The sequence below is a fragment of the Rhinolophus ferrumequinum genome, chromosome 15 (genome assembly GCF_004115265.2).
Source record: "Rhinolophus ferrumequinum isolate MPI-CBG mRhiFer1 chromosome 15, mRhiFer1_v1.p, whole genome shotgun sequence".
Lineage (NCBI taxonomy): Eukaryota > Metazoa > Chordata > Mammalia > Chiroptera > Rhinolophidae > Rhinolophus > Rhinolophus ferrumequinum.
This window is the reverse complement of record NC_046298.1, coordinates 34145274-34160888: the sequence shown is the minus strand read 5'-3', so window position 1 is coordinate 34160888 and position 15615 is coordinate 34145274. Positions and strand designations below refer to the sequence as shown.

Here is a 15615-nt window from a genome sequence, read left to right as displayed (position 1 = left end):
TACAGCACTGCTGCTTACGTCCCCCACACTGTGTTTCACACCCCCGTGACTGTACTGTGTCTACTGATTGGCACTTTCTAATGCCTTCACTTTCTCCCTCTTCCCCTCCCCCCTCCCCTCTAGCAACCAAGTTTTTTTCTATATCTCTCAGTCTATTTCTGTTTTGTTTGCTCATTTATTCTGTTCTTTAGATTCCATATATAAGTGAGGTCACGTGTTATTTTCTTTCTCAGTCCGACTTATTTCACTTAGCATAATATCCTCAAAGTCCATCTTACCATTTGCAACAACACTGATAGACCTTGAGAATACTACTGATTCTTATTTTTTATTTGGCCTCATTGCTACATTTTAGCATTAATTTATACACAATTAGATTAAATATATCTTTAGTCAATGTAGTTGGCTTTTCTAGCGACACGATGATATATTTGAGTGTTATCTTCTCTATTTTCTTAAGTAGAGGGTACAGAAGATGTAGGCATTTCTTCATGAACGAATCCTTTTAATGCTCTGCCCTGACAAAGTGTAAAGCACTGCTCCCTTTGGGGACAGTCTGCATCAATGAAAGGCTACTTGGCTCCTCCCCTCAGTCTCAGGCCTCCTGATGTCCTTTTTCATTGCTACCAGCACCCATTCTGACTGATGTTGAACTTGTACAATTTTATTCCCCTGTCAAGTATTTAACTACCACAGTAATTCTCTGATGACTTAAGATTCAATCACAGTTTAAACAAACAGTTAAGAACTTTCTATGCGTGGAAGGTCTCACCTTACACACGATTTCAGTTTCAGCTACAGAACAGGTGAAGATCAAGGTCTTTTGTGCCTGACTTGGAACGAAATCAAGAGTTTGGAGTAAAGTAGAAGTTTTTTCACTTTCTAGGCAAAGGTGTACTACCTGGTAATGAAATACAGAAACAATGTGATTTTTTAAATGTTCAAGGTGCTACAGTTTCACTTTGCAGAGGTTAAGTTGTGATTTTAATAGAAAAGAGTGTGTAGCAAACCAATATAAATTTAAATACACAATTATAGACTTGTGTATGAAATCAAAGCTATAATCTTTTAATATTAAGCCATGAAACAAAGGTTACTTGCCTGTGTTCATCAGCCCCCGACTCCTCCCCACGACTCATTACCTGTTGGACATTGCCATAGAGAGCAGCCTCTTCCATGGCTGTGATCACAACGTAGGGGTCATTCATGAACTCTTTGAGTAAATGTTCTATATGCTTGTTCCAACGAACTCCAACTGCAACAATCTGATGTGGTGCAGATTCCCTTTCGTCAACTTCAGTATTTTTTTTAAAGTTATGTAAGATAGCAAACATCTGGAAAATTAGTATAATTAATTTCACTTGTATTTCAAAAGAGACTAATCATTAGTTTGACAGAATGTAAAAAGTAAAGGATTTATATTTTTTGTGTTCAGAGTGGGAAAAGGCCTTCACAAACATAAAAGTAAAGGAAAAAACTAAAAAGGAAAAAATGTTAGGTCTAAACAAAATTAAAACATAAACATCTGGGTAACTATGTGCAACATATGTAACAAAGGATTTCCGTCCTTGTACAAAACTTCTACAAACTGATTAGAAAAAGATGGTCCCACAGACAGAAAATAAGCAAAGGAATGAAGAAGCAGCTCATAGAAGAATGGGTACAAATGACCAGTATGAATTCATGCTCAACTTAACAAGTTATCAAGGAAATACAGATTAAACTAGTCAGATGCCACGTTTAACAATCAGACTGGCAAAGAAAGCTGGACCGGGGCCTTCCACTGTCAGGGGTGCAAGGAGTGTGGCATGGCGGCACACTACCTAAGGGAGTGTAAATCAGTGTACACCTTCAGAAAGGCAACCGTACAATGCAGTATTCCAGATATTAGTTTGCAAATGAGAACTGAGATTTTTAAAGATGTTCAGAAACCCTGCACGGGTCCATATAGTCAAGTAACAGAGCCTGGACTTGAACCTGGGGCCATCACCTCTACCAAACAAATGCTCTTGGTCATCATGTTACACTGCTTCCAACAAATGCCTTACAAGAATTCAGTCTTTGATCCATCAATCGCTTGCCTAGGAATTTACCCTAAGGGAAACATGCAAGAAGATGTATGTTCTTCACACACACACGCACACACACACACAAATGATGCTAAATGTCTGAAAATAAAACGATTAAAAAAAAAATGTCCATAGGATTCAATACCATATGGCCAATAGTCATGCTGTAGAATAGTAACAATACAACGCTATTGACTGAAAAATGCAAGTTACAAATTAGCACATAAAGTAAGGGCCTGATATTGTTAACTACTTGTGTCAATAGACACAGGAATTATGAAAAAGAAGGAAATACTCCAAAATAGTAACAGTGATTACGTCTGAGTGTAAGATTACGGACCTTGGGGCAGTTCAAGTGCTCTTCTCTATTTCTCAAATTCTCTAAAATAAAAATGGCTTTCATAACCAGAAAAATATTAAATATTTTAGAAAACCACCCTCGAAAAGAAGTTTAGCTCTTTAAAGAGACCTTTAATATTGGGAAGGAAATTTCAGATAAACGTTCTCTCTTGTTAATCATAGAAGTTAAAGGGAAACTTTTATAGAGTAACCAAGTTTCTTCCCCAACCAGACACTTTTCTTGACTCCAAAAAGCAGTGAAGACTTTCATTATATATACTTCTGAATACTAATGCAATCTAAATGTATATCATACTTACTTGTTCATTAGCTTCAAAGAATAATACTTCTACCTCATCCAAAATTAGGTGACAGAGTCTAAGAAATAACAAGCTTTGATATTTGAGAAATCTCAGGAGACTATGTGGTGTTGTCACAATTACATCACCTACATTTTAAAAGAAAACAACAATTAACATTTTAGATTTCCCACAGGTTTTCCTAACATTTCCTTTACTAAGATTCCATATACTTTCTAGAAATGCCTTCTAATAAGACAAAAAGCTGTTTTTCTTACTCAGGTGGCTGAGGCAGGTGGGTGTGCCTGCCTGGGTTACTAACTGTTACCAACCCTGCCATTATCTGATTAAATACTAGGGCTCCCACCAGGTTTTGCACTCCTAAAAGACAAGGAGCGTTTTAGTCAACATCTAACAAAATGGTAGGTGTTCAGTAGATAGTTGATAAATGAATGAAATCACGTGGTTTTCTTATTTTCTCACAGATGTGAGCCAAGATCAAACCTGCATCATCTATTGCCATCAGTAATTGACAAGGGCAGTCTGGACTAGGGACCATCGGCTGCATCTACACAGCCCTGTGTCATCGGCAGCTCCCGGGCCTGCCCAGGGAAGGCTCCACTGTGTTCTGTGGGGAAAAGCAAACAGTTTGAAAGGATGCTTACACCCCCTTGGAAGCTTCATGCTTTTGGCTTCATCTTTGTGGAGTCCAATTGTTAACAACATAGGATGAAGAGGCCTGGAGGACATGTTATAGTCTCCCAATAATTCAAAAATAAATTGGGCCTTTTTCCACCCAGGACATATGATGACTGCCAGAGGCTGCGAAGACACACAAATTCACATTATTTGGGACAAAAGTTAGGAATCGAACACAGGATATGTGAAGCATGTAGAACAGCTCCTTGTACAGAGTAAGTACTACATACATTTGTATCATCATCATAGAGGTCAGAAAAGTTAAAATATTTCATTAAAATGGAGTTAGACACTCATCTGTTCCTAGAGCTTAAACTAAGCATTTCACAAATATTAATTCACTTAGTCCTGAAAACACTCTTACAGGATAGGACCTAGTACTACCTGATTTCACAGATGAGGAGTCTGAGGCACAGAGAGGTGAAGTCAGTTGCCCAAGGCTGCACAGCTAATACACAGTAGCAACAGGATTTGAAGCCAGGCAGTCTGGCTCTAGAGCTCCTGCTCCTAAGCACAAAGATGAACTAACTGCTTCCTGAAAGGGGCCTTTAAAAAGGTTAACATCGGCTGGCCCAGCAGTTAGAGCTCCATGCTCCTAACTCTGAAGGCTGCCAGTTCGATTCCCACATGGGCCAGTGGGCTCTTAACCACAAGGCTGCCAGTTCAATTCCTCGAGTCCTGCAAGTGATGATGGGCTGAGTCCCCTGCAACTAAGATTGAACACGGCACCTTGAGCTGAGCTGCCGCTGAGCTCCCGGATGGCTCAGTTGGTTGGAGTGCATCCTCTCAACCACAAGTTTGCCGGTTCAACTCCCACAAGGGATGGTGGGCTGTGCCCCCTTCAACTAGCAACGGCAACTGGACCTGGAGCTGAGCTGCGCCCTCCGCAACTAACACTGAAAGGACAACAACTTGAAGCTGAATGACACCCTCCACAACTAAGATTGAAAGGACAACAACTTGAAGCTGAACGACACCCTCCACAACTAAGATTGAAAGGACAACAACTTGACTTGGAAAAAAGTGCTGGAAGTACACACTGTTCCCTCAATAAAGTCCTGTACCCTTTCCTCAATAAAAAAAGAAAGAAAGAAAAAAAAAAAGAAAATAGAATCCTGAAGCCTGGCTTAATGTTTGAATAAACAAAGGTGAAGGAGGTACCGTGCCCTTAACCGTTAACTGGATGGAAAAAAAATGATTAAAAAAAAAAAAAGTCAAAAAAAAAAAAAAAAGGTTAACATCTCTTCCTTAGGAGATTGGAGTTTCCATCTGAACCTTGCCCTCCACTTGCCAAATATCTCCTGAAGCTACACTGCCTGCCAAACACCTTCTTGAACACCTCCTTCGATTAGCTAAAGACAAGAATGAGTCTTCTTTTTCCTTTACGAAGATCCAGGTGAGCGCTAGCTTCCAGGTGTCAGGGCTACAAAGCAGGCTGAATAGGGAGACACAGAGAAAGCAGAGTGGATACAAGACCTGGACATCCTTTTCTGGTCCAGCCAGGGTTCTATCTCAATACCTTCTGTGTCTCATCAACAGCGGTCAGCTGCTAACTAATTGAGGGTATCCATTTAGTTTTATTAAATCAATACATAACTTAGCCAATGACGTTTTCCAAAGGAAAATCATTAAACTACATAGCACAATTAGAAAAATAAATTAGAATCTTTTCTAAAATGCAATTCTAAGTGTCTTTTTGTACGGCTATGTTCCACCTTATAATGAGTGGCAGAACATTCTGTAGTGTGTCCTTTGGGATAGGATCTGAGACAAAGGCCTGATAGGACATCAGTTCAACTAACAACCAAAACCCAGCAAAGCAGATGTCACTACCCCCGTCATTTGATCCTCACATCCCCGAGTTCTCTCCTTCCCATCATCTCTCTCAGCTATTTTCAGATTCTTACACATGGGAAAAATAAAAGTGGGATTATAAAACAGTGTGTGGTGCTGTGAAAATATCTGCAAGAATATGGGAAAAGAGGACAGAAAACCTAAAGTCTAATCCTGCTTCTTTTCCCACTTGTCAGCTGTTAAAATTTATACTGGTAACTTTTCATGAGTTAATTTTTGCATCTATAAAATGGTGAAAAGAATACGTGGCCTGATCATCTCATAGGGTCACTGTGACAATTAGATTAATTAAATCCGTGAAATACTTTTATGAACTATGTATTCATCTATCAAAGTCAGGACTCTCGTCTCAGTGGATGGCCCACAACTGGGGGTCAAAGTGAGAATGGGTGTGGAAAACTGATGACTGTGGTAAGAGAAAACTTTCTCATAGGATGGTTTTTTGTCCTGCCAGTTTGGAAACTAAATGAATAACGTGACCTAAACTTTACCAAAGGTTAGGTGTAAAATTTAAAAATAAATATTTAATCCATTTTGTTGTGAAACAAAATTGTCTTCAACTTACTCCGTTTCTACTCGGTAATGACTGATAGCAGCCCCCCGTTTGCAAAACCGTAAGCACTGGTGGAAGGTACAACAAAGGGTCATTTCCACACTGAGAAATGACAACCACATCACAGCCACGTGCTATGGGAGGCCAAGAGTAAGATTCAGTGTGGTTAGGTCCCAGAAACTTATTTCTTTGAAGAGCCTACAAAACAACAACCAAAAAACCACAATAAAGTATAGAAAACTAATTAAAAAACCCATCTCATTGCTCATTTACCCCCAACAATGGGTGTACATTGCTCAGCCTGGCATTTTCCAAGACCTAGCTTTTAAGCCCCGCTGAATCTTTCCTCACATCAAACTCCTGAGTTTCTGGGCTCCAAATGAAAAGGATCCAATAGGCGGTCCACTGACGAACCAGGCGCTTAGAGCTCACCAGAGCTAGGATGTGACTTCTTCTCCCCTCCTCCTAGTAATCTGCCGGTGCATCAGCTCACTTGTAAAGCTTTTTAAAAATATGGCCTCTTTTGCTTATTTTTCTATGTAATTGTCATTAAAACCTCCCAAATGTTCTAACAGGGTAGAGTTCTCCAGCCACGAGGATACTGTCTTCCAAAAAGCTGACTTATCAGCTCCATCATCTCCGTGAAGTCCTCCTCCCCAAGCCCTGACCCCCACTGCAAGCGGGAATGACTCCTCTCTGCCCCTGGAATGCAGCGGTCATCCAGGGAGCTTCCCGCACCATCACCCTTTTGTTTGCAACTCACGTCATCTTCTTTTTTGTTCACCTTCTTGTGTTGGTGGAGAACATATTTCAGTAGCTTCTTGACAAAGGGTACAGAGGAAGTAAATCTGAGATTTTGTATATCTGAAAATGTCTTCATTCTATCCTCACACTTCATTGACAGTTTGAGAATAGACCTCTGGGTAAGAAATAACTTTTCATTAGAACGTTGGGGTCGATGCTCCTCTGGTGTTACTTTGGAGAAGTCTGAAGCCAATCCGACTCCTGACCACGCGTGTGGGACCAGTTTCTTCTCTCTGGAAGCTTCCATGTCTGAAGCGTCCAGTTTAGACGTTTCACAACATCCTGTCTACTATCTTATTTCTAAGTTGTGCTGGGCCTGTGGTAGGTAAACTCTCTTAATTTGGAGAGTCATATCCATTAAATCTAGAAATCATTCACATGTTCTTCTTCTCAGATTTTTCTGCCCTCTTCCGTCGTTTCTTTCTAGAAATCCCATTTTCAGATATCAGACCTCAAACTGACCCTCAAATTTTCTTTTTTTGGTTTCAGGCGTACAAAGCAACGTAACAGTTAGACATCTAAACCCCTCATGAAGTAATGACCCTCTCCCCAAGCTACTGGCCCTCTGACATCTTATATAGCTCTTACAATACCTTTGACTCTGCCCTGTGTTGTACTCCACATCCCGTGACTATATATACCTATATATTTAGTTATAGTTGACAGTCAATATTATTCTACTTCACGTCTTCAGGTGTATAGAGCATTGGTCAGGCACTCAAATTTTCTTTTGCCCCTCCTTTCCATCGCTTTTGTCTTTTTGTTCCCCTTTCTGACAGCTTTTATTTTACCTCTCAAGTCCACTATTGATTTTTATTTTTATAACATTGTGACTTCCCAAGAACCTTTTTTTATTCTCTGACTGTTCCTTTTCGACAGTACCCTGTTATTGTTAAATACATGCAATATATATCTTCTCTTATCTCTGAGGATATTTATTTTCTAATGTTTTCTTCTACTCCCTACATTGTTTGTTGCCTTTGGAGTTGTTCGGGGTTTTTTTCTTAGGTGAGGGCTTTCCTCTAATGTCTAACAATCCCTGGTGTTCTGTTCAGGCTGAGGAAGGCCACTAAAAGCTGACCAGAGGACCCGTGGGCGAGGCAAAGCTCATCTCCGTGTGACAGTCACATCACTGCAGGAAGACAGGGCAGAAGCAGACCCTTTTACTGGGAGAATTCCAGACAGCACCATCCAAAGGTTTTTCTCTAGGGCCATTCAGTTTCTCCAAAAAGAGCCTCCAACCTCCCTCCTGAGAGTCTGGCTGTGGAAACAGGTAAGGAAGTGCACGACGCTCGCCAACTTCCCTGCTTCCTGGGGCATGTCAGCCATACTCTGTTGCCTGTTTCCCATCTCCTCAAAGCCTGTGGGAAGCTGTTTTCCTAAAGACTTCCCTCTTATTCTATTTATCCTTGTGGTTCCATCTTCCATTCTTTTTTTAAAAATATTTTAAGTTGTTGTTGTTTTTGTATCAAGTAGGAAGTAGATACACACGTATGATCAATTTACTAAGGGAAACCACAGGTCTATAAAGCAACTTTGAAAAAAATGCTAAAAACTGTATTACAATTGCCCTGGCAACTTGTGCCTTCCAAGCCCCCATTCCACAGGCACATTTGAAAATTTAATTCAGATAAGCACTTAAAAGTTAAACAGGGATTTCTCCACAAAAAAAATTATTCATTTGTAAGAAGTTAACCCGGACTTAAGAATAAATAAGAAATTAATAATAAAAGCTTAAATGAGAATTTCAAAAGCAAAGAAATTATACAAATGCAACCTTAGAAGCATTTATTAAAAATCCTTCTACATTCCGTCAGTATTCCTTCTTGAGTTTGGTTTCAGAAGCACGTTTACCTTTTTCAGGTCCGCCGAAAGTGGCGACATATCAATGCATAAGCAAGGTTCGATCTTGTTCCGGAGCACTGTGAAGGGCTGCTGTATGCCCAATTTCAACTTCTGCAACTAGAAAACACGGATGTTAGACAACTCTGCCCTGCAGTATTAGCACAGAATATCAAGAACTTTACAGAAGTGAAAAAAATACAAGAGTTTGATTTCAATGTAAATCACCCAGGTGTATATGCTTATCAAAAACCACCAAAACTACCAAAATGAAAGGAAGAGCATCTATTACCCAAATTTAAAAACAAACAATTAAAAAGAAAAAACAATTTCTCTCAAGCAATAATTCACTGGACAATTTCTAAAAAGATGTCTTCAGCTGAAGTTCCCAATAGAAGGGGTTTCTCTTCTGATCTCAAATTTAGAGGGAGGAAGGAGAAGGATTTAAAGAGTAAACAGTTTTCTTTCTTTTTTATTTTATTTTATTTTTTTTTAGAGTTGTAGTACCTGCTGCAGATCAGAGATTCCATCAGCTCTCAAAGGATCAGGATTTAAAAATTGCAATAATCTGTAAAATAGTTAAAGGGCAACTTGAAAGGAAAAAAGTGTTTATATTTCTTCAATTGAACTATTAATTCTTCCTTGACGTAAGTAAAGTGAACTATATATCCCAAAGCATAGCTATGAAATCACTGCTCATTTTATTTTGCCTTGTTTATTGTGATACAAGGGCCACGGTGGGTCATGCCAGGCACATGCTTCCCCCACCCACCCGAGGCTCCAGGCTGAATTGTCAATCACAGGACCACCAGCTCTGAACAAGGAGAAAGATTGTATGATCACCAGGTCATCACATGTTCCTAATAAACTCATTGCCTCCTTCCTTCTTTGCTGTTTAATCTTGAACACTTCAAAGCTCCCTGTAACCCACAGTAGAATAACTGGTATAATTTAATCAGCGGGTACTAAGTAAAGGGCATTTAGCCAAATAGAAGATAAGATACAACCTTCTAACACAAATATAAAAGGCAACAGCGTTATCTCAGGGTTAATTTATTAAGTAATACTTTCATATAATAAAAGAAAGAAATGAGCTATATGGATAATGCAAGGTCTTTTGTTCCAAGAAAAATAACCACTTGTAACACCACAACTTTCAGGTATGAGGGTGGAGGGATATCCCAGGAGGAGGCTGTCAACTCAGGTGCCACCCCAGACCTGTGGGCTCCATGGCTGCCTTCAAAGCCCCTGGCCTTGGAACATTGTGAGGAGCTCCTGAACTTCCAGTCAAGATGGCAGAGTAGGTAAACGCTGTGCTCGCTTCCTCCCATGACCTCATCGATATTACAACTAAATTATAGAATCACCACCCTTGAGAACCCGTGAGGAGCTCCTGCTGGATGACAGGCCGTTACAGGGCCACAGTGTGGCTGGCCTCTGGGAAGCAGGGCATCCTAAAGCATCCCAAGCCAATCAGTAGATACAGCATGACTTTCCCACCTCTGAACTGGCTTAAATTCTTTGTTACTCTGGTGGCTTCAGAGCAGCCAGTTATTTGGAATATACGTGTAAGAGTGTTTTTCGGTTAGTATGGTAAGAAATCTTAAAAATAGGTATGAAATATTTTGTGGATTAAACAAGTATAAAATGAAGTTATTACTCTATTGTTAACAACTTGTAAGTGAATACTTTGAGAATCTGGCAGGACAAAAAATATCCTCAAATTCCACACTGCAAATAATTAGTTTCTCCAGCAAGTGATAAACCTGTCCAACATCAGAAAACTTGAAAGAAAGCAAATACCAACCCATATAAAATCAACAGCCCCCAAAGTTCAACTATATCTAATTTATTTCATAAAATTGTTCACTTCACCAAGAGAATCAGGAAGAGGAGGCAGAAAATGACTATTTACAGTGGAACAGAGCTTTAAACAGAAAAATCTACCTTACGTAAATAGAAAAGAAAAAACTAATTTCAAAGCCTGCAGAAGACACTGCACGTATGTTTTTTAATGGGGATGCAGGTCTGAAATTAATACTAAAATCATATAAATTCTCTAAGCTTATAATTTTATCACCATTATTTCAATAAAAAATTTAGGCCAAGAAAAACATTCGTACTTCACACAGCCATTCTTCTCATTGTAGTCTTTCTTCTCAGTCAATCTAAGTGGTGTCTCATTTGACCTCTGACATAAAGCACTAGAAATCAAAAAAGCATTTATTAAAATTTCTGAACCCATTTACCCCAATCGTGAAAATACTTTTATTTTCTGGGAGAAAATTTAAAAAGTACCACTGAGGAGTAAGTTGTTCTATATAGGTAAATTTATGTGAGAACTAGAGCTGAGCCCTTTAAGTAAAAAAACCATTTTGACAGTTCTGGTGCTTGCCAAGAGGGAGTTAAGCCCACTCTAGCCCATCTCTGCTACTGATTATCACTAGAAACCAAATAAAATATAAACTATAGGAGCAAGAAGTTAAAACCTAAAAAACAACCAGAATCACGGACAGTTTCCTGGGCTTTTACCTTCTATCTCTTAGTGTTGACCTGAGGGTGGCCCGAGACTTAGCACTCTGTAGAGGACACAGACATCAAAAACTCTGAGAAAAACCCTCTATTTCAAGCCAGAGAACCAGAAATGGAGGCTTCAAACAGAGTGTGGGGAATCCTCACCGATTTTTAATTCCTCTTTTTCTCTCCTGGTCCTGCCCAAGGCCAGCTCTGATCATGGGACTGTATGCTACAACGGCAACAGCTGTGTGGTCACCTAAAACCCTAAGAGAAAATGTTCCCCTCCCTCTAGAGGAACTAGGAAACAGGGAGTCCATGGTCTAAAGACTGTGTAGGGACAATCTCCATCTTTTTATTCTCTCATTTCTTCTATTGCTGTTTTGCTCCACAAGTAGCCCCAATCACACAGAACCACATGGCAGTTTCTCAGACAGAAACCATCTATATGGCCAGAGGAACAGGGAGAGGGAGCATCTGGAAAATGGTGAATGTGAAGAAAATCCTAGAAAAAGAGCAAGATATAGGGGAGGGGGAATCCCCTATTTCTGTGTATGACCCAGCATAAATCCCAGGGTCATCCCAAGTTGAGCATATTCAGAACTGACCCAAGTCACATACTAAAGATTTGGAAACTGAGCTAACATTACGATCAACATCCACAGAAAGAAACAGAATTGAGGTCTGAATCTAAGGGAGTTGTCGACTTCCTGCTAAACCAAATGAACAACAAAAACAACAAAATTAATATTCTACAGAGGACTTTAACAGAAATCAGAGCCTCACATCATAATATTCAAAATATCCAGAATACAAACCAAAATTACTCAACACAAAAAGAACCAGGAAACTCAGATCAATTATCAAAGGAAAAGATAATCAACAGGTGCCAACCCCAAGATGGTTCAGAAGTGGTAATTATTAAACATTTTACTGCAGCTATTATAACCATGCTCCACAAAAAAGGAAAGATGAGGGCCGGCCCGGTGGCTCAGGCGGTTAGAGCTCCGTGCTCCTAACTCTGAAGGCTGCCAGTTTGATTCCCACATGGGCCAGTGGGCTCTCAACCACAAGGTTGCCAGTTCAACTCCTCGACTCCCGCAAGGGATGATGGGCTGTGCCCCTGCAACTAGCAACGGCAACTGGACCTGGAGCTGAGCTGCGTCCTCCACAACTAAGACTGAAAGGACAACAACTTGAAGCTGAACGGCACCCTCCACAACTAAGATTGAAAGGACAACAACTTGACTTGGAAAAAAAAAAAGTCCTGGAAGTACACACTGTTCCCCAATAAAGTCCTGTTCCCCTTCCCCAATAAAACCTTAAAAAAGGAAAAAGAAAAGACTATGGCTTTAAAAAAAAAAAAAGGAAAGATGAGCACTTTTGAAAGGAACAATGAAAGTTCTCTGCAAAGAAATATGAACTACAAAAAATGAAAATTTTAGAACTGAAAAGTGTAACACATCAAATAAAGTGAGATAGGCTCAATAGCAGAATGGAGATAATAAGATTCAATTAAGTTGAAAACAGATAAATAGAACTGTTAATCGAAGAATAGCAAGAGAAAAGGTTGAAAAAATGAACAGAGACTCAGAGACCTTTTGGACAGTCTCATCAGTCTCAAAATGAGAGGAGAAAGATATGGGTGCAGAAAAAATATTTATAGAATAACTGCTGAATACATGCCAAATTTGATGAAAGACAGAAACCTACAAATGAAGAACCTTAACGACAGGTTCATAAATGTAGAACCTTAACGAACCCCCAGCATATAAAAAAAGTGAGAGAAATGACACCAAAGTATATAATAATTAATTTGCTCAAACCTGTAATAAAGAGAAAATCTTAGAAGCCATCAGAGTTCCAAACAGAAGGACAAAGAAAAAGATGACAGTAGATTTTGCATTGGGAACAATGCAAGCAAGCAGAATGTGGGGCAACATCTGTAAAATATAGGGGAAAAAACTATCAACCTAGAATTCTATACATAGCAAAAACACTTTTTTTCAAAGATGAAGCTGAAATAAATTTTCAGACATACAAAAACTGAAAGAATTCATCACCAGTAGACCCACAATGCAAGAAATAGTAAAGAAAGTCCTTAGATAGAAGGAAAATGATACCAAATAGAAACCTGGAACTACACAAACAGCGAAAAGCATCAATGGTAAGTACTTAAGTGAATATTTAAGATTATCTTCTTATTTATTTAAATCTCTCTAAAAGATAACTGTTTAAATAAAAATGGTAGTAGATTCTAGATTTATAACAACTGTATAAATAAAATGTATGACAACACTAGCATGAAGTCCAGGAGGAGAGAAATGGAAGCACACTATTTTAAGATCTTACACTATATGTGAGATGGTATATTACATCCTTTCTGTGATTTCATTAATTTCACTGGCATGTTTCTTGATGAGGACAGGGTTACAGTCAAAAGTCTTTGACACTCATCTTCAAGAAGATAACAAACTATCCTTTGCTTTCCACCAACCTGTATTGCCATTTGGCCCACATTTGTGCATCATTTTACACTAAGAGCACTTTGTTGGACCTGCCTTATGTAAACTTTAGCTGACAAGGTAACAAGGAGACTTTAGAGCCACTACCAGTTTTTGGTCAAATGTGCTGCCAACCAGTTGTCACAACATTTTTCTTTTGAATTAATAAATGTTTAATCAAAATTTATGGGGCCAGTCTTTTTTTGAAATTGAGTACCTTCCTATCATTAATTTTATAGAACACTGTATAATACAATATTACACTTAAGTTTCTGGTCAATTTTCAAATCATACCTGGCTGCTGGTATATCTGGATCAGCATATATGGTTATGCCTCTTTTTGTTGGCCAGTACACGGAAGATTCAACACACTGTAAAAAAAATATTTTTTAGAAAGAATATGTATTGCTACCAAGATATATAGTCATGACATCAAAATCCCATGGGAATTATTCTCATAAACCACCATCCCAGATAATTTTCAGACAACACAATCACAGAGACACAGAGCTGGAAAGCTGGGTGATTATGCCATTGCAATAACCACTAGATTGAAGTGTCCAAATAGCAGGCAGATGGCATTTCAGGTAATCAGTATTTAAAATGTCCTGTAATTACTTTCACCTCTCTTGTCAAAGGAACTGGAGGAACAGGTTAGACTTGAACTTAACAATTAGAGTGTCCCATAATCCCAGATTTTCACACCCTTGTTAAAATGAGAATAAATACCCAATTTTGTAGAGAGGCCACTAGGCCAAGAACTAGGCATAACAAGAGGGGAGCTGAATTATTTTGTTCTTTTGAAACAGAACATGCAACTGTATTTTTCCATGAATGAAATTAGCCAATGATTTTTTTTTTTAACAGAAAATACAGTTTTGGCTCCTAGTATATTTTAAAGGAGAATATTCTAAAGTTAACATTATATGAACTTTATATTTAAAGAACATTTAAAAATACAACCTTATTTACATCTTTTAAAGAGATGCACTGTTGTTTCTTCTCAGTTTGTTTAGGTGAGCTTCCCAACGAATCCATTTTACATTTTATAGTTTTATCTGTAAAATAAAAATAATGATAAAAGGCTACCTTATAAAGTGTTATTAAAAATAGAAAATAGGACAAAAGGGATTATAACAAAAAAGTACTATCATAAAATCTTAATACATGAAATTACTATGGAATAGGGTTTTGTATTAAACCTTACTTGAGGGGATTAAATTTAAAAATCTTGTTTCCACCCTTATTATAAAAAAAAAGTTTTAAAAAATCCTTACTGGCTTACTAAGAATTAAACATAATTTACTTTTCTAACTTGGCATACTGTTTCCCAAAGAGGGCCATAACATGTCTCCCAACACACATGCTACTCTTACAATGTGACTTTGTCACTTCTCCTATTGAGAGATGGGCTCTGTATTCCTTTCCCATGAGCCTGAGAGGGTTTGTAAACAACATGGAAGTGCATTATATGACTTCTAAAGGTAGATCACAAAAATGCCATGTATTAAGGCGGCTGGATGGCTCAGTTGGTTAGAGCACGGACTCTTAACAATAGGGTTGCTGGTTCGATTCCCACATGGGCCAGTGAGCTGCGCCTTCCACAACTAGATTGAAGACAACGAGCTGCCACTGAGCTGCTGGTAGGTGGCAGGATGGCTCAGTTGGTTAGAGTGTGAGCTCTTAACAAGAGGGTTGCTGGTTCAATTCCCACATGGGATGGTGGGCTGTGCCCCCCGCAACTAGATTGAAAATGGCAACTGAACTTGGAGCTGAGCTGCGCCCTCCACAACTAGACTGAAGGACAACGACTTGACTTGGAGCTGATGAGTCCTGAAAAAACACGTTCTTCCTCAATATTCCCCAATGAAAACTTTTTAAAAAAGAGAGAGTATTCATATTTTATGCTGCCTATGAAAGGGAAGCGAGCCAAGTAGAACTTACCCACGACCATGGGCGTTGGCCCTGGGTCACCCACACGGTTGGGCCATGGATGCTGGAAAGACTGCGCCAGAAAAGTTAAACCCTGTGATTCTGACAGAAAAAACACATTTCAGGATTACAGCAGCATGAAATAAAATCCAAAACAGAAATGCGAATTCGTTGGTATACTGTTGCTCTTGCTTTTCTGTAAGGTT

At 38.9% G+C, this 15615-nt stretch overlaps 1 protein-coding gene across 1 annotated transcript in view; it reads right to left on the bottom strand.

The window, feature by feature from the left end:
* The window catches only part of TDRD12 (tudor domain containing 12), a 52426-nt gene that overhangs the window by 21402 nt on the left and 15409 nt on the right, over positions 1-15615 (bottom strand). Inside the window, exons 8-17 of the mRNA XM_033127147.1 lie at positions 14441-14535; positions 13772-13848; positions 10583-10663; positions 8967-9027; positions 8472-8579; positions 5826-6011; positions 3373-3529; positions 2729-2856; positions 1143-1334; positions 773-901 (exon numbers count right to left, since the gene is read on the bottom strand). Coding sequence (XP_032983038.1) covers positions 773-901; positions 1143-1334; positions 2729-2856; positions 3373-3529; positions 5826-6011; positions 8472-8579; positions 8967-9027; positions 10583-10663; positions 13772-13848; positions 14441-14535 — 1214 coding nt within the window. The remainder of the gene's footprint in view (positions 1-772; positions 902-1142; positions 1335-2728; positions 2857-3372; positions 3530-5825; positions 6012-8471; positions 8580-8966; positions 9028-10582; positions 10664-13771; positions 13849-14440; positions 14536-15615) is intronic.